Source organism: Pseudopodoces humilis, chromosome 3 (genome assembly GCF_049639895.1).
Source record: "Pseudopodoces humilis isolate 2021_Gansu_Grassland_sample_001 chromosome 3, ASM4963989v1, whole genome shotgun sequence".
NCBI lineage: Eukaryota > Metazoa > Chordata > Aves > Passeriformes > Paridae > Pseudopodoces > Pseudopodoces humilis.
The window spans coordinates 109185987-109204842 of NC_142202.1; the positions used below are offsets into that span (position 1 = coordinate 109185987).

The 18856-nt window shown below is 39.7% G+C and overlaps 1 protein-coding gene across 2 annotated transcripts in view; it reads left to right on the top strand.

The window, feature by feature from the left end:
- SUPT3H (SPT3 homolog, SAGA and STAGA complex component) overlaps positions 1 to 18633 on the top strand; it is a 253602-nt gene extending 234969 nt beyond the window's left edge. For both annotated transcript variants that reach the window (XM_088052748.1, XM_088052750.1), the window contains one exon: positions 16860 to 18633. In XM_088052748.1, the coding sequence (XP_087908874.1) occupies positions 16860 to 16901 (42 nt within the window). In that variant the 3' untranslated portion in view covers positions 16902 to 18633. The remainder of the gene's footprint in view (positions 1 to 16859) is intronic.
- Positions 18634 to 18856: the final 223 nt, after the last annotated feature.

Sequence of the window (18856 nt, forward strand, 5' to 3'; positions counted from 1 at the left end):
TAGTGTGCTCTGAAATCATGCTACAGTACAAAATGATGTGCAGTAACTGAGGATGAATGGAGGATTTGTTTCAAAAGCACACCCCTGATCCAAACTAAAATATTCCTATAGATGGATCCTTTTGTACCTGATTCAGATATCTCAATAAATCCAATAATGGGCTCATCTGGATCAGCTGGTACTTAAATATTTCTGTGCATGTGTCCAAAATGATTTTTAGTATCCCACTTGGGCATGCTCTTTTCACATTAATGTCACCATTGCGGAGACAGTTGTAATTCCCATTCTTGTAACTTGCATTTATGTAGAAAATTAACACCAGAGAAATTCAACTTAGAAATAAGGCACAAGGCAATTAACAGTGGAACAAAGTACCAAGTGAAGTTCTGCATTGTCTCGTTCTTGATGACTCCAAGTGGAGGTCAAACGAATTTCTGGAAAATATGCTTTTGTTAAATTAGTTACTGGCCTAAAATAAGGGCAACTGGCTGAAATTCTGTGGTCTGTGGTATGCAGGAGGTCAGACTAGATGATCTAATTTTCCCTTCTGACTTAAAACTGTATGAACTGAGTGTGAGCAATTCCCCTGATTACAGGACACTTCTGGCCTTTGAAATCGGCAGGATCTGTCAATTACCAGAAAAGAACATTTGCAACAAATCAAGGAACTAATTTTAGGATATCACATTTTTGTATCCTGCTTTATGATGTGTATAAGCAAGAAAAAACTCCCCCCCACCTAAAGCGTGATTTAGATGAGGCCAACGGTGTATTGTAAGCTTAGCCTTTGATACTGCTTATCACAACTGAGATTCAAAATCAGAGCTGAAACAGGACGTGGTTTAAGAGTTTCAATGCCAGGAAGGTTAACGGGATATTGACAGCTTTAGGAATGAAATGTCAGGGAGGAAATTAGAGCAAACATGGATCATGAGCCAGCACACAGCATGGCTGGTTTCAATAGAGGCAGCAGATCCTCTGTAGTAATGCCACCACTAATCATGGCATTATCACTGCTTCCAGATGGCGTCAACAGAAACACACAGAGCTTTTGCAGGGACCTATAATTTACCCTGATCCCTTCCTCCTCTGGATTCACCCAGAAGGAAGGCAAGTGGTACCACAGCCAGCCCCAACTGTTTTCTTTTTTTGTTTTGTTTTGGTTTTTTTGCCAGGAAGTGTGGGGTGGGGCAGGATCACATCTGGGGGTCCCTAGAGCCCACCAACAGTGACTGCTCTGATTCTTGATGGGATGGGAACATCCACAGCTCTTCTTATCCACTTCTGTCTGATTTCACTGTGTCACTTGTAGTGGGCTGCTCCATGGCCCAGATCAGAAGGCAGATTGCAGCTCCTTTGCCCTCCTTTTAGATCCTCAATCTGCTCCTTCATTTTTTCTCTTTATTGTTAAATCAACCAGCAAACAGGTCTAGTGGAAGGTGTCCTGACTCATGGCAAGGGGTTGGAATGGACTTTAAAGTCCTTCCCAATGCAAACCAGTCAGTGATTCTATGATTTTATTACCTAAGTGCATGTGCATTCTCAATGAGTTCTACTCAACCACTGAAGAATCATCATTTCATCACAGATAAAAACATAGAAAACTAAGAAATGGGAGTTGTTTCTAACTGTATTCTTGAAAAAGCATGTTCCTTGGAAAAATAGATAAACTCTGTTGGTCTTCACAGTAAATATGGATTGAAACACATTTGAGAAGCTGATAAATAAGGTGTGTCTCTTCAAGAATAAAACTGCAGCAAAAAAAAATATTTTTCTTGTGTACTAATATAAAGATGCAACACTGTGAAAAATAATGTCTCAAAATATACTGAGATGATGCAAGGTTATTATCAGAAAGCTCAGATCTTAATGTTTCTCGAAAGTAGGAGATACAGATGGCAATTCTAAAAAATTTCCTCTTCACAAAATGCATCAAGAACTTTTGCACTTCTCAGTTTAAATCCCTGGGCTACCTCAGCAAACATATATGTTTAAAAAGGTATCTACTTCTCACATTTAAGTGGATAAAAAAGGAACAGCATGCATTACCAGTGTATTTCTTTGCCATGTCTGTCTTACGCATTTTGGAGGAAGAAGTGGGAAAAGAAAGAAGGATCCAGTTGCTGCTGAGCTCTGTTTGGTTTTGAACTGTTTGGATATTTTCAAAAGCCAACTGTGGCGCCTTAAATTTTGCTTTCATCACGAACATGGTAATTCAAAATAGCTAGCTGAGTTTTGGTTAGTGTAGCAGCAGGTCTCTTCTTATCTTTTTTTTTCTTTGTAAGTAAACACCCATGATTTATAGAATATTTTGTTTCAATTATTTTGACTTTGCCTTTCACCTCTATGACCTAGAAAATTGAGAGTGCTTTAATAACCAGTGTCCTTGTTAGAAACTTATTATGTGGCTCTTTCTGGAACAGCAAGTCAAGTATGTGGCACAGTATAAGGAATTTCAATATAATTTGTTTAGAGAGGCTGTTGCTTGACAAACCTTTTCTGAACAGGCTACATGGTAAATTAGAAATTGGAAGTCTTGGGGCTGGGATGGATAATAGACAATAGATGCTTTCACTTCTGGTTCCTGTTCAAGTACAATCTGTCAAAGACTGAAAATTGTTCCCTTCTCAGACTGGGCAAGTGGCCTGTGAGTAAGTGGTTGGTTGATTCTGCCTGGTGCCTGATAAAATTTGCCCACAAGTCAAAAAACATCCCCCCGTTTGGCTCCCTGGCCCAGTCATTTCAAAAGCCAAAGCTGAATCTGCATCTGTCTTCTCTTCCAGTTCAGGACCAAGATGTTTTATTCATCTATCTTTTTATCTATTATTTTTTTTATTTGTTATATTTTGTTTTTCCCTGTTTTCTCTCTATAACACCTGTTGGAAGTACCACATGGAACACACAAAAAAAGGGTTGTTTTCTTGCTCCCTCAGTGGAGATCAGTGGTTCACAGTGGGTCAGGATCAATGATTCACCCCATCACCAACCCCCGTGGACGAATAAATACCACTCCAAAACATGCTTTGCTGCAATATCTCCCCCAAGATTCTGAGGGCTCTGTTGTGCCCTGAGTGACAACCACTGGCTGCTCCAAATTGGTGTTTAGGAAACTCAGAAGCACTGAGTTTCTCTCTTGTGTGGGCAATGCCCCCTTTGGTATTGCCAAAGCTCTTCATGTATCCTACCACAAGCAGTAGATCTGTTTTTCTACAGTTTCTGCAACAACTGCAGATATATTTGTAGACCCCTAATGTGTATTGTAGTAATGGTTGGGAGAAGGTGAAGTAAATTTTGAATGGAATTATTTTAAGACACAGAAACCCTTTGCTTCTGTACAGAGGAGATGATGTTGGTAAAAGACAAGGACCTGGAGAATTAAGGTTGGAAAGAAAAACAGCAGAGACAAAGATAGGCTAGTCAAAAGGGAGTGGAAATGAGGAGTTATGGAAAGGTGGAAGAATGGGCTGGAAACTGAAGGGTGGGTAAGCTGAACTGGAGGGCAAAGAAGATAAATAGAAAGATAGATTGAATTAAAGTTAAGCAGAGTAGGGTTGGTAATAAAGAACTAGGAAAAATGCTATTGTGAGGAACAGGAAAAGGTGAACAGGGAAATACAATAAGAGAAAAATGAAAATTATTCAGTTTATTGGGGAATATCTTGTAGTTTCTAAGAAATGAGTTAATAGTGGTGCACCTTTTAGAAAGCTGAGAAGGAAGTAATAATGAAAAAGAAAAGAAGCATTCAACTAGATATTATTTAAGATTTATTTCTTAGTCTGTGTAATGTTGTAGCCTTAGGTTGTAGCTGGTTTTCAAAATCTCATCATTAGGGTTTATTTTGTAGAAATGTTAGATATTATATTACTATTATGCAATAATATATAATAACCAATGGCAAAATATACCAATTAGTATGTATGTATATTACTAAAATTGGTTGTCATGAAAAAAACAATGGTCCAGTATAAATTAAATATAGACTAGCCCAGATGGTCCCATACCTTGTCTAAAACTAAAAGCGAAGGGAAATCGACAAAAAGGATTTTATTTCTTTTTTGTCACAAGCTCCATGTATGTTTGGGTTCTTATTTATTTTGAAGTTTACTTTTGAAATGAGATAACTCTGTGGTTTGGGAAAGGGCTGGATGAGATGACAAAATGTCTCAAATACCCATTAAACTCTTAAAAAGTCACACCTGCATTCAAGACTTGAGTGTTAGAATAGCTTCAGCATCCAAAAAATATTGGGATTTATGAACATTTTGAGTACAGCTAGGGTGATGAACTTCTTGGCAAAATATGGGGCAGCAGGCCAGTTCTCTCCCCAATGGCTGTTTTCTAGACCTACCTATGAACGTGTGTGTGTGACTATGTCCCAGTGCCCAAGAAATAGATCTTAGCCCCACTGAAGTGCCTCAGATTCTTCTTCCCTAAAAATCATGATCTTGTGTTAGAAAGAATTTTTCTTGCCACCCATGAGGGTTTGAGGGAGAAGGTGTTGACCCCACCAGTTGCTGCAGGATGATCATCTGCAGTAATTTCTACTCATTTAATTTATTTTCTCCATCTCATCATTTTAGCGTCTGAAACCTAGTCTGGCTTCTCTTGGCCACTTATTCCAGGGTTTCTGTGCCATAAACTGGTGAAGCAGGAAGCTGAAGAGTCAAAATGCTCCCCATCAGTGGGCTGCAATGGAGTGTATTCGTGCCCTGACAATGAAAATCAGCTTCTCCCTTGGCAGTACGTGCTGCTGGAGGCTTCTGTGCGGTGTCATTTACAGCCGTGTTGTCTTTGTAGATTCCTGCTACGATGTGAGAACACTGATGAATGGAGGGGGAAGGGACCAACCTTTCCCTTACCATATGGGAAACATCTGTACTGGGCAGCAGGGCTCTCTCTAAAGAAAAGTGTTGTCATTTCATAGTTTCTTCAAAGTGTTACATAGACAAAAGGTATCAACTTGAATTTTTACCAGCCTTGGCTGTCCCAGCCTCTGGAGCCAGGCATTCACCGTAATGCCAAAGTATTATTTTAAATGAGACAGTCAGTAATGTTTTAAACTGTCTCACCCCAAAAAAATGTAGCATCCACTGGAAAAGTACAGAGTAGTCAAAGTGCTCCAAAAATAAAACAAAAGAAACAATATCATGGCCTTTTATTGTGGCCCCTTAACTCTAGTCCTCTGGGAGTAGTGCTGATTGATGTCGGTGATGCAACCTAAAAATTAATGTCAATTACCCAAAACAAAATGCACATAAGTGATTTCAGGGTCTGATTTCAGTCCACAAAAGCCAGGAGATTCAGAGCTACTGGAGAGATGAAAACCTGGATTTCACATTCCCATCTTACCAATAGCCATTCTGCTGGGGGGAAAAGGAGAAACAAAGGAAAAAGGAATTACACCATTACAATAAATAATGTGCTGGAGACAACAGCTCTGTCTTTGCTGAAGCCTGGATCTACTGGGTCCCATTACATTTAAATCCAGGAACTTCAATGTGTTCTAGGCTTGGGGCTCACTTACTTCCCTGCCACCTTTCTGCTTTTTTAAAATATAAACACTTCTATTGTTTTAGTTAACAATAACATTTAATGAGATCTAACTAACTCTTCATTTAAAGTAATTATTTAGTATTCTTTCATTTCCAGTCACTGGAAGTGGGGATGGTGCTGTCAGCATGATTAGCCCATGTTATCTATTTGATGCAATAATTACACATCCAAACGGGGTCAACCCCGCACTCTCTGATAAATGAACATGCAGTAATCGAGATGTTCTGGTGTCAGCATACACACAAATCAAAATGTTCTAACATCAAAGAAGTATGTATGAAAAAACTTCCATACAGGATTTAAATATTCCCCGATATTATTAAAAAAATATGGGCTGTGATATCATGAAAATCCCATGGTGGGGTTACAAGCGAGTAATCCATCTCCCTATTCCTAAACCCATATATAGTGACTGAACAATGGCAATCAGCCAGAAGAATCTCGTGGCCTGGCCAGTTCGTTTTCAGACAAGTATCACTTTTATAGATGTGCATATAAATGTGTGTCTGCTCTTAAACTGGACACAAGAGAAAAAGATGAGATGCGGTAAAGAAAAGAGAGTTTGATGTGATGGGTCAAACCACTGAGATATTGTTGATGGCATTGGTCTGTCCTTGCATTTCAAAATAAATTTCATTTAAGTATCATGTGCCATAGGAAGTGACATATGAAATTAGGTCTGTGGAGGGGGTCTAAAGCATGGAGGTTCTTAGTCTGTTGAGTTACTTCATTTGCTTCACAAAGTTAATATTATTTGCCCACCCCCAACCACAAACAATCAGTCAGCAACTACCAAAAGGAATTTTTAGTCACTTCTAGGAAGAACATCTTGGAATCCTGTTATTCTCAGCAACCATCCAGTGTCCCTGAGATGACCCATTTGATCAAGATGTTCGGCAGGTAAGAAACAGATGGACAGAAAGACATTTTGAAAGATTCAAGATAACTTGAGCCATAGATTAGAGAGACTTGAAGTCTATGTCCACTTGTGAACCAGCTTTTCCAACATATGATTGTGGATATGATGCCATTTAAAAAGTATAATGTAACAAAAAGCCTTCACTTCCTTGGGATCCCAAGGTGCATTCTTACAGCCCAGAACTTGCCCGCAGCTCTCTGAAAGTGCAGTGAGGGCTCTCCTCTGTCCTGTAGGTAGGAAATGCTGGGGAGAGCAGGACCAGGCTCTGAAGCTTGAGTGGCGGCCAGGAGGGGACTGCCCTCTTCACATGTCCCAACTCATTCCTTTATAAACAAAGCCATCCCAGAGTCCAGCTCCTCATGTGCTCAGCATATTTCAGCAGTGAGATTGAATTGCAGGAGATAGTGAGCAGGGCCACAGTCATCCAGACCCAGTCAGGATCTGGTGTTTTACACAAATCATAGAATCATTTAGGTTGGAAAAGCTCTCTAAGATCATTGAACCCAACCATTAACCCAGCACTGCCAAGCCCAGCACTAAAATCAGTCCCCAACTGCCACATCTACACATTGACCGCTTCATTCTTGTTACCTGTTTTTTCCTTCTTCTGTTTGCTTTGCATAAGAAATCAGTCATTCATACTCCTTTCTTTTCCAAATCCTCATGCTTAAATCTGACTTGAATGGGATAAATGTGTCATTACTTTTCCAAGACTAGCCCAGTATTTAATGGGTTGTGACTTAAGGGAGAAGCATCCTTCTGTGATTATCACCAATTACTGGTGAAGTGTTAACTGTTCAAACCAATTAACTGCTCTGCTTTGTATTTTTTACAGGCATATTGCATTCTTTGTATAAGGAGTAGGACATCCTGAATGTAATTAAAGAAAACTTTTAATTTCCTAAATTATAAATGCTTACCATCATCAAAAATCAAATACCTGTATCAATACATGCCTGGATTATTGTTCAAATTAAGGATGGAGCTTTGTTTTGAAGGATAGATGCATTTGGCTTTCATATTTAGTGAACCATTTCTTAAGTTTGGATTTGATCCTGATTTTCAGAAGTCCAGGAGGGACCAGGAAACCTATTTTGATTCAGGGCTATTTCTAATATAAATGTCATAAAACCTGGTAGTATATAATAATTTTTTCTGCTGCTAAAATATTGGTTTAACTGGTTTAACCGCCTTAGCACTTGGATTTTTTTCTCCAGCGTGTTGCAGAAATACATGTGAAAGATCGATTGGATGCCATTCTGCAGCCTAATCCTAGGTAATTTATTCTGTTTTACCTGAGAGAAAGGTCCAAATATATGTTTTTCTGGTTTTAATCAGTCCAACCTACAATTGACTCAACTTTTGCCTGAATAAAGAGTGAGTAAAAACTGAGCAAGAGCCTCAAGATTTGCTTTTATTCATTAACCTCAGGGCAAACTTCATTTTGTGTAATTTTTAAGCTATTAAAATGTTGGTTGGCTTCCATCTGAGCTCAAATGCCTAATATCACCAAATAATTATGTGTAGATGATGAAATGAAAAAACAGGGATGTAGTCTCCAAATGCGTTTCAGTCTGGGTGGCTGAAATGGCTCATAACATTCAATGCATGAAAATGGGGTGGATTGAATAAATTAGCAGAATCACAAAAGGAAACCACTATAGGAAATAGTTTTACACGTGTAATCACTGAAATACTCTAGTGAATGTGTCAATCTGTACTAAATAAATATATTTGTTTATAGACATGTTCTGTATTAGCTTCCACTCTTTCACAGCACTTTGCCAAACAAAATCCCACTAGAAGTAGGATGTTCGCACCCGAGTAGGAGTTTCTTGGATAAATATTTTTTCTATATTGAGACCAAAACCACTTCTACAAATTTCAGACTTTGATTGAAATAGTATATTTCTTTTGCCTCTTTTTTTTTTTTTTTTCTCCCCCCTCTTCCCATCTCTTTCACTGGCAACCACTGATGCATTACCTTAATTCCTCTTACCTCCCACTGCTCCGGTGCGCCGGCGCCCCTCTGCAGACAGAGCACATCAGTCAGGGCTGAGCAGGGTGAGAAGTGGCTGTACCCCAGTGCTGCCACCAGCCTGAGAAAATTCCTCTCTTCACAGACCCGAGCTGTTGGTTGGGCTCTCGTTTCCCCACTGAAAAGCTCTGTTGAATCAGAGAGCAGAGGTGCTGTGCCCTCTGCAGAGAGCGTTTGCAGGATGCTTTCAGGAGGGGAGAAGTGTGTTGCAAAATGTCATTAGATGCTGCTTTTCATTACAATTTCAACAGTTTTAAGGGAAAAATGTAGGTGAACTATCTTGGTTTCCCAAATAATTTAATTTCAAAGTAATACCCACTCCTCCTATGCAATAGCTGCCAATTTCAGCATCCTTTTCTATATATCTGGTATTTTAGCCATTACAATGGAATATATAATGCAATGAAAATAATAATTATGGCATAGTATACAATATATTCAAAGTATCATGTATTAGCTCTGTAATCAAGCAATCCTCAAAAAAAGGTTTTCAGTGAGTGATAGTATTTCTGTTTCAAAGGCAGGGGAAATGGAAGCACTGAGGCACTAAGTGGTTTGTCTGAGGCCACACAGCAAGTAAGTGTCAGAGCTGGGAGCAGAGCCCAGCCCTGGCTCCTACCCTTGTACTCAGACGACTGTACCACACCATATTGTTTCCAAATAAATTTGCTCTTTAGGTCCTATACTGAGGTCATGAGCAGTGGTGACACAGAAGGGGAATTTAACCTCTTCTGTCACTTCCTACAGAAAAAACCCTGAGCTTCTATAGCAGAAGAAAACCTTAAAAAGTCAAATACAGTTATCCCTGGAGACAGGGAGCCATCCAGGTTGTTTGGTGCTGAATTGCTCTCAGGCTGAATGAGATTTTTATTGTTAGTGGTGTATTTTCACGTGGGAGTGCTGTGACTGTGTAGTGCCCTGAGTCATCAACCAGAGGTTTCAGTGTCCAATCATACCTAAAGTCTCAAGACTTACAGCTTTAATTTAATTTTCAGATATAATAAAGTTCCATGTGTACATTATTGTTGCCATGCAGAGAAAGCAGTGAGCTGAGGCACTGGAAGGGAGAGTTTGATCCTTGAACAACTCCAGGTGTTTTGACCAGTGAGGTAGTAAAAATACAAGTGAACTAATTGCACTGCTCATGAGGAGATCAGGGACACTCAGGAACCACTGCCTTTCCAGTTGGTGAGGGGATTAAGCTTTACCAATTATTCTGGATTCCAACAGGTCATATCCATCAAGGTCTGATGCTTGATGGAGACCTGCTGTGTACTTTGTCAGCAGTGTGTCCTGGGCAGACAGTTACGGGCCATTAGACCCAAGGCAAGAGGAACTTGCTGGATTTCAACTTTCTGCACAGGAAAGGCAGCTAATGCTGTCCAGGGAAGAGGTGATGGAGCCCTGCTACAGGTTTTGTAGCCTGGGGGAAGGCATTCCTCACCCTGACTGTGAATGGAGTGTGTGGTTGAAGTAGGGCTCAGAACAGGAATTTCTATCACAGTGCAAAGCAGCGTCGCCTTTCCTCTGACAATTAAAAAGAGTTTCTTGCTCTCAGACAAATAAAGCCCATTAAAGCTGGTGGCAGTGATGGGAAAGACTTTGTGAAAATATGTTTGTTTTACAAAGCTGGCTGCCAAGTATTGTTTTATAGTTCCGTTTTTTCCTTCTTTCTCCACTGTTTACAGTACCCTCTGAGAGACTTAAAATGATCCCTCTCTCCCCACCAATTTTCTTCCTTTTTTCTCTTGGCAGACACTGGTACCCCACTCCCACACCCCAGTTCTTGCTGCAACAGAAGCCATGATCCTTTTGCCTTGTTTTTCTTTTTTACAATACCGGCCCAGCCCCGAGAGCAGCATTTTCTGGTTAACTGCAGCATTGCAATTTTGGCCAAATACACTGGAGGACAGTATACACAGAGAGCAGTACAAGCCCTACATTTTGTTCTCCATCCAGTAGTGGTACTACACAGGGTGTCTGAAAATATTTGGTCCTTGTTTTCCAGTGATCCTACATTTCCATCAGCCTTGGGAATGTCATTTATCCCAGAAGCAGAGAACAAAAATAAAAAATTTGGATAGTTGAGATCTAGAGTATGTTCTTTAACAGACTTGGATGCTATGTCCTGTATATGTCCCATTCCTATACACAGCAGTCCAGTTTTACAAAATTATCTAAGAAGTTTATGCCACTGGCAGGTAAAAGGTCAACCAAAGCCCAGAGCTGACTTTGCTGGGAAGCATTTTGTTGATGGGTGGTTTATTGGAGTAGTGCTTTTATCAGTGCATGATGTTTGTGGATACCTACATGAAGTCTTGTGATCTCCAGCCCCTTCCTGAGAGCAGGTACTCTGGCATGGACACTGTGGCTGTCCCTGGTGTCTCACCAGGCTGAGGACTCAGGGAACAGACCTCAGGAATGCAGCTCTTGGCATTCCTTCCACCTAACTGAGGTTTCCTGGGATCTAGTGTAAGCACCAATGTGGTTGTGCTTCCAGAGGGACTGTTACCATACGGATAAAAGGATGCTGTAGCTCTCAGCACATTGGTCTGGCCTCATCATAAATGAAATCCACGAGATTTCATGGCTACAGCAGGGCAGATCAGCCAGAGCATCATACAAGTAAGTCTGTAATGTGCTAAACCTGGGTGTCCATAGATACATATTTGGGGTGTGTTATTCATTACTGACCATGTACAAGACATTACAAGACATGAAGCGCTCCCGCATCCTTTGAGTAATATCAGACATCTGTGCTTTGGCTACTGATTAAAGATGGGTTTGTGGAATCAGAGCATTCAGTGCTATTGTTTTAAATTGGAGAGAGAATTATCCATTATATTTCTTTTGTAACATGGATGCACTTTTAATAAATAGACTTTATATCCACATGAATTTATTTAAACTTAAACAGAAGCAACTAATTCTAAACAACACATGGATTTTCTCTTTCAAACAATGTTGCTTATACTTTGCCTCATAAACTAATTATTATTTTAATCTCTAAATAAGCTGACACTTCTTTGCATGTGGTTTGTCTGTTCAGGCTGGGAAAAATAAGAGAAGTATTAAAGAATTAGAGAAGGGATTTTAATCTAGATGTTTTTATGTACAAAGAGTTATGAATCTGTCCAGGGTGACCTGTTTGATATTATGGCAAGCTAATGAAATTTCAAAGTTAACATTTCCCAAATAAAATGGAAAGAAGAGACAGGGAGAAAAGGAGCAGATTCAAAATTAGAGAATCTTGGTGGTTTATGGGTTCCAGGTTATTTGGAATGGAATGAAAGTTAATGCTACATCCTTTTTTCCATCCTGCCAGCCAGTGTCTGATCCAAGAATGTCTCTTATTTAAAGGGCAGGGCTCCCTCCACTGTTCTTAAATAAAGGCTCTCAACTGTCTGAGGTCCAACCCTCCCTGATTTTCACAGTTACATTGTAAGACCGCACAAAGAGAATTATTTCATGGAAAGAAGTTTTGCATATGATTCCCCTATCACAAACCTGCTCAAGTCATATGGTTTGATTTACATTTATGCAAATGTGAGAGAATAGAGTAGAATTACCCAAGGCGGAAAGGACCATGGCATGTCACAAACAAGATGTGCCTATTTGCATTTATGTTTGCTAATGAAGTTCAGCCAGGTCTTGCTCTTTGATTTGGATGTCTCTGTCTGCCATTCCACTTTATGAGCTGTAATTAAACCACTTGCCCACACACATACAAGAGGACACCAAGAAAAGGAAACTTCAAGTTTTATAAATGCTGTTCTGTAACTGACTTATACAGGGTTTATAATTCAGGATTTAACGTCTCTAAGTGATACAACAGGCCTGCAGTGTGACATTGTGCTTAACTTTAATGCAAGGAGAACTGCAAACTTAAACCAATGTAGGATTTGGCCCAATAAACTTTGGTGTCTCAGGTGCCCGCTGGAGATATTTTACCCCAGACTTTCCAAATTTTATCCCAAATAAAAATTAAGCCTCAGCCCACTCAAAAATCACAGCTGTTTCTTTCTCCTGCCAAAATTATTCTTTCTCATCATGCTACAGCTGTGAAATTATGCGCTAGTGTAAATTGTTAACTGGAAACCATTTCTAGCTGAGGTGCCTGTTCAGAAGTCTTGGTATTCTAATCTACTCTGTTCTCTCATTGAGGAGTACTTACACATTTTCATGTTTGGCTGGGACTTGTTTCTGTAAATGGTAGAATCACAGTCTGGGTTGGAAGGGATGTTAAAGATCGTGCAGTTCCCATCCCCTACCATGGGCAGGGACACCTTCCACTGTCCCAGGTTGCTCCAAGCCCCATCCAACCTGGCCTTGGACACTTTCAGGGATGGAGCAACCACAGTTTCTCTGGGCAGTCCGTGCCAGGCCTCACCATCCTCAGAGGGAACAATGTCTTCCTAATATCCAATCTAAGCCTGCTTTCTTTCAGTTTAAAGCCATCCTCCTAGTCCTAAACTGCTAATGAACACAATTATCTGTCCTTAAATTGTCCTGTGAACTCTTCAGTAAGCTGTCCCATTTTGTGGGACCTGCTGTGAGGACAGGAATTTTGCTGCCCTTTTCTTGGAGTAGTTCTTTTTGGTCCTTCATAATGACACTGCCGTGGGCTACCACTGCCAGAGAGAAATGGTACTGGAAACAAAGGGAGTAGAAAATGGATGATTTTTCATTAAATTTGAGGATTTGCTTGGCAAGTTGCCTTGTGTCATGCTGGCTTTTTAAGCTGTTAGTTTTTCCTTCTTTCACCAAACTAAGGGCAAAGCAAGATGTTGTTTTTAGGTGACAGCAGTGAACACTGCCTATCTTTCCTGCTTCATTGTGCCTCCTTTCAGATTGTTGGAAAAAAGCCTGCCTTCACTGATTAAATATTGATAGTGTTTCCAGAGAGGATCCTGTGTCAGAATCCAATGTGCTTTGACAACTTGAAGGAGCAACATTTTCAAGGGAGCATTCCTATATAGAGGATGCCTGAGAAGATTCTTTACAAGATGCCTTCATGGAGTAGACTCGTAGAGTGGTTGGGGTTAGAAGAGGTGTTAAAGATCTGGTTCCAACCCCACTGCCATGGGCAGGGATGGACCCACTAGGTCAGGGTAGGACTAAAAAATGAGGACAAAGAAGCAAAATCATCACAAATCTCCCCTAAACTGGAGCAGGTGGTAAGAGTGGCCTGGACAAGATGAAGGTCATGTTTCTGCTTTCACATTGTCACAGCCTGTGCATCCTCTGTCTGGTTGGCAGCAATCTCTCCTTCTACCTTCAAGGAGGTCAGAGAAAAGGAAGAAAAAGCTTGTCATGTGATATCAAGGAGCAGGAAGTGTTTCTATGGGAGCTAGATTAGCCAGATAATGTTAGATCACCTTTTCAGGGTGCGGAAGCCATTCTGGGAAGGCAGACTGTATAATTTGGGCCAGGTTAGGTGATTCTCCATGCCTGAAAGGTGGTCCCTTTACCACCCCTGCACATATTGGGTACAGCAAGAGGCTGACAGAACTTCAGCCATAGCAGAGACTCGGCCCACAGCAGGAAAAGTCAGAGCACAGCCTGGTAGTAAATTTTAAGAGAGAACACACAGAAAATTGGATTCAGTAGACACTTTTCCAGAAAGGGCTCCAGGAGCCAGGAGTCCATAGACTCATGTTATCTCTTGACAGCAAGACATATCCAGCAAAATGGATACAGCTATTTTAATCCCACATCAAGAGCCTGCATCATCCTCTATCTGTAATTCTGAGCCAAATAATCATATTTTTTAAAAAAATAAAATAAATTAAATGTGGATGCTGCCAAAGTGGCATAAAGCACCCAGAAGTGTCATCCAAACCCTCTAAATTATCTCCAACCACATTAAATGTATGCCACATACATCTAAACTCTTGCAAGGGCACATACACATGTGAATTTTATGAAAAACATCTTGCTGTTTCTCTTCATGATTCTTGGCATGTAAAGATCTGCCTTTCAGTATCACAAATTCAGCTGTATAGATCTTAAAAGATATCTGGTATAACTCAGAAAAATGGGATGTCTGTAAAATACTTTTGCTCTGCATAAAAAGTATTTTGGAGGTTAACCTTTATTATCTAGGAATGTATCAAAATGAGAACGAAGTGTTACCTTGTTATGGAATGGGATGAATCAAACTCCCTCCTCTGAAATCCTGATTTTCAAAACAGTTACCTTTATGCTGAGGTTGAAGGTGTGGATGGTTTCTGGGTAAAATGCTTCAATTTATGGCTAAATTCCATAAAATCTACATATATCAGAAACATTTTGCCTGGCTTGGGAAGGAAAAAATGAGTTGTTTTCATTATTGCTGTACTTCATAATGGCTTCAGGAATTTTGTTGGTCCTTTCCAAAGAAAGTGAACTTCAGGCAGAGATTAAAGCAGAGGAAATTTCAGCCCAAGGGCAAATGTTTCAGAAATTTTAAAGTATGTGAAAGGGGGAATGAGGTAGGAAATAGTTCTCAATCCTAACTATAGCCGCACTTGTTATATTACTAAATATAGACCAGTGGGTGTGCCCAACTCTCCAAAGGTGTTATCCTGCCTGCCATGAAACTGGCTTCTGAAATGACCTTTGCAGGGATATAATTGGCTGTACAACACTGCCCATGTTGGAAAATGTTACACTTCGTTATTTCCCAGGTGAGCCCAGCCAAGCCCAACTTTGCTTCACAACCAAAATTCCTTCTGCAAAATTCAGCCTTTTATCTTTCATGTAGATCCAGCTTTGTGCTTGGGATCATTTGTCTCCAAGCAAACTAAACTAGTCCTGAATATTTTGTTTTATGTGTTAAAGGTTGTTGCTTGGGTTATAAAGCCTTGTGAAACTATCAGGGTCAAGCAGCTAAAAACATTACTTTTGCATTGACTTCCAAATGCCAGCCATAATGGTTTGGGCAAGCTGAACATCCAAACTGCCTTGGACTTTTCTGTTTGTGGTTGTGGTAATATATTGGATTCTTTCAAAATTATTGGCTAGTCTGTTTTGGGTATTTCATGTTTGGATATAGAGTCTTTGGATTTATTTTGTGTTTTGTTTGTGGTGATACTGTCATGTCTTGGCTGTATATCCCAGAGCTGATGTTCTGCTCTTCAACTTTAATGCCATATGCTGCTAGATCTCCAGACTGAAGTGTGGTGTTAATGTAAAGGCTGCTGTAATGAACATCTTGTACATATTTCCTTTTGCATATTCACTGTCTGTAAAACGTCTCTCTGAATACATCCTTACTGCTTTTGAAATTATTTCTTTACAGTTCAGTATAAATGCTATTTATACCCAAAGTTGTTTGAGGTTATCCTTTGCTCCTAATGTTACTCTAGTTTAAAAGAGGATAAATTGATCTGGCTGAAATTAATTAGGAAATTGGTAGAGCCACTAAAAATGGTGGTTATATATGGCACTTCCTACGTGCTTCAACTGAAGAGGTACAAAATAAATCTGATGAAGCACTAACTGTAATGAAATAGATGACTACATTTTCGTTTTTAAAACAGGATGGCTGCTGAAGGTGAACCAAATAAAGCAAAACTATTTAAAATTCTTTGCTTTTTTAAAGATAATGTTAATAGAAAAAGAAAGTATTTTTAAACTGAGAATATCTCCTTACATTATAGGGTTTTCAGTGACATTAAAAGGTATAGTTTCCTATATTGATTCAGAAAAAGCTGTTAAAAATGCATGAAAGGTATTTTAGGCAGTCAGTGTCACAGGATCTTTTAAAATTATTTTCTCAAGTGCCACTTAACTCCTGTGCTTCTTTACCATTGGAAACACATCATCCCAGGTTACAGTATATGGGATATCAAATTATTTCCTACTGACCAGAGAGTCTTTAAGATTAATTTGGGTTTGGAGTGGTGGGGATTATACCAGTGTCTGTTTGCATAACTTTAGACTCAGACTATAAATTAAGCTTGGAAAACTGAAATTATTCAACAATTTATAGAGTATTCAGGCAATTTAGAAATTATTCTTGAACATGGTGAATAGTGCTTATAAAGGACAAACAGGTTCAGCATAATGGTGTATTTTTGGCCTCCTCTATTTTGCAGGCAGTTAACAAAGGAGGATGTTACATTTTTGCCTATCTCTTGCTCTCCTGAAATAGAGTCACTAACCACTTGTTAACCACACTGATTTTTTAATAGACAAAGTGGTTGCTTACAGCTTCCCCACCAGAAATGTTCAGATTAAGAGCACTATTAGATTGCAGCCAGAATAGCCTACAAAACAGGAAGAAAGCCTTGCCTTTCTCTCGGCCTCCTTCCCTTGTTGAAGCTGATGTGATAATTCACTGCAGATTTTCTCTTTCCCTGACAGAGTGCCTACCGCAGGAATGGGATGACTTTTCTCGCCTGCTGATGTGGATGTGGCTGCAGCAACAGGAAAGACAGTATTATATTAAGGTGATTTTCTTTTCCCCTCCATGGAAGGAAAAAAAATACAAGCTCCAATGTCTCCATGTACCAGTGAGTGGGCTGGTTTGTTGTGACTATCTGCTGGCTGTCTCTGTCTCTTTTTCCAGCCCCCTCAATCGTTATTCTTGTTTACTAGCTGGAACATTTAGCTAATTAATGGCAGGATGTTTGGGATAGGGTGTAGGTGGACAAGAATGCAGCTCAGACAATGCTGGAGTTTGCAGGGGACTTTCTGACTGCCATGTCATTTTTATTTAAGTGTCTGGAAGTCTGTATGTTCTCCAAAAGATGTTTTTTGTAAAGCAGGATGGGGCAGGAAGAGGCCAGATATAGACTGGGTTGTTCATTAGGTTGTATAAAGGTTATGTAGTTTTCTTTGCAATTTTTACAAAAACAAAAACTATTTCCCTCTATTTTCTACTAATTTCCACTTGTTTCCCTCAATTAATATCTGTTCATAGAGGATAACCCAGTTCAGTCCAGTGAGGGGATTTTGATGACAGCCATACCAAGTTTGGATGCAAAAATACTCAGAAAAAGTTCAGGTAAACTAAACATTACCAGTTAGAGACTTGGCTTTTTGCAGACCCAAAGATGGGCTAAGTGCTCACACCCAAATTTTCAGTACTGGCATCTCCTAAGGTTTGAGCCATCATTGTCCAAAATCAAAGAAAGCCTTTGCAGTGACTTGGCACTGGATTGGATCCCTATTTGGAAAAATACATTCTAAAGTGTTTCAATAACTGTGTCTGTCTCAGTGGTTCTAGGCAAGGGCTTAACGTTGTGTACTTGCTCAGCGTTTGCTGCAGGAAGCAGATGTTGTCCCTGTTGTTGACAAAGGCAGCATTACTGTTGGATTTGCTTAAAGAAGAAACCAGCTCTTTTTCGTTTTTTGGGGTTTTTTTTAATATATATTTTAGCTAACGTTGTTTGTTTTCAAGATTTTTTTTTTATTTTTTTTTAAATCTCAGTCCCTGCCTCTGTGTTTGTTCCCATCCCTTTGCTCCTCCAGCCTTTGCTGGCCTCACAAGCACATTCATTTCTTCCCGTAAAAACCGTACAAATATAGAGCTAACCACGATGATGCTTGAGCAGGGAAAAGGGCTCCTGCTTCAGCCCCTCACCAGGATCTGCTGGCACATCCTGCTGGTGTCCCTGTGGTATCCACACATCAGGGGTCTTCATCTGCCCTGAGCTCAGGCTTGGAATTCAACTTAAGCCTCAAGTTAATACAGAGCACTCAAGGGATCAAAGGAGAAAGCGAAGTATTTTATATAGTGCAGCCATCCTCCTCCTCTGTGCTTAGTATGTGAGGTCTTAATTTTTCACTTCTGCTCTGTGCTCCTCTTGTGGTCGTTTGTAGGTGGTTTTGTTGTCCTGCTCTCTTGGACCTGCTTGCAAAAACTTTAAATATATGTGTATTTTTTAAATAAATGGAAAAATTCTCTTTGCAACCAATGTATTGTAAAAGTAAACGTCGTATGTCCAATATTGCTGCCATTCATAAATTGCTTTTATCTTTTATCTGCTTACACTTCTGTTTTCTGGAAATTTTCTGTGTGTAAAGGACTAAAAGTAATGTGTACAATGTATTAAACGAGGGAGGGGGAAGTTTTCTGATGTTCCATTTGTGCTTCTTGAAATATATGATTAAACTTTTCTTTTTATCATCACTCTTTATTTTTGTTGGCATCCTTAATCATGGAAAATTATATGCTTGCTGTAAACATCCAGACTTTTTTAAAAGAACACCAGCATTTATTGTATTTGGTTTCGATCTGCAGGGATACAGACAGAAGAAACCATTTCAGGCGCTGGGTACTGGAATCTAAATTCCTTCTGTTGCTGTCTCTCTCCCAGATTTTACATTTCAAAATATGCATAAGCAGGAAAAATACT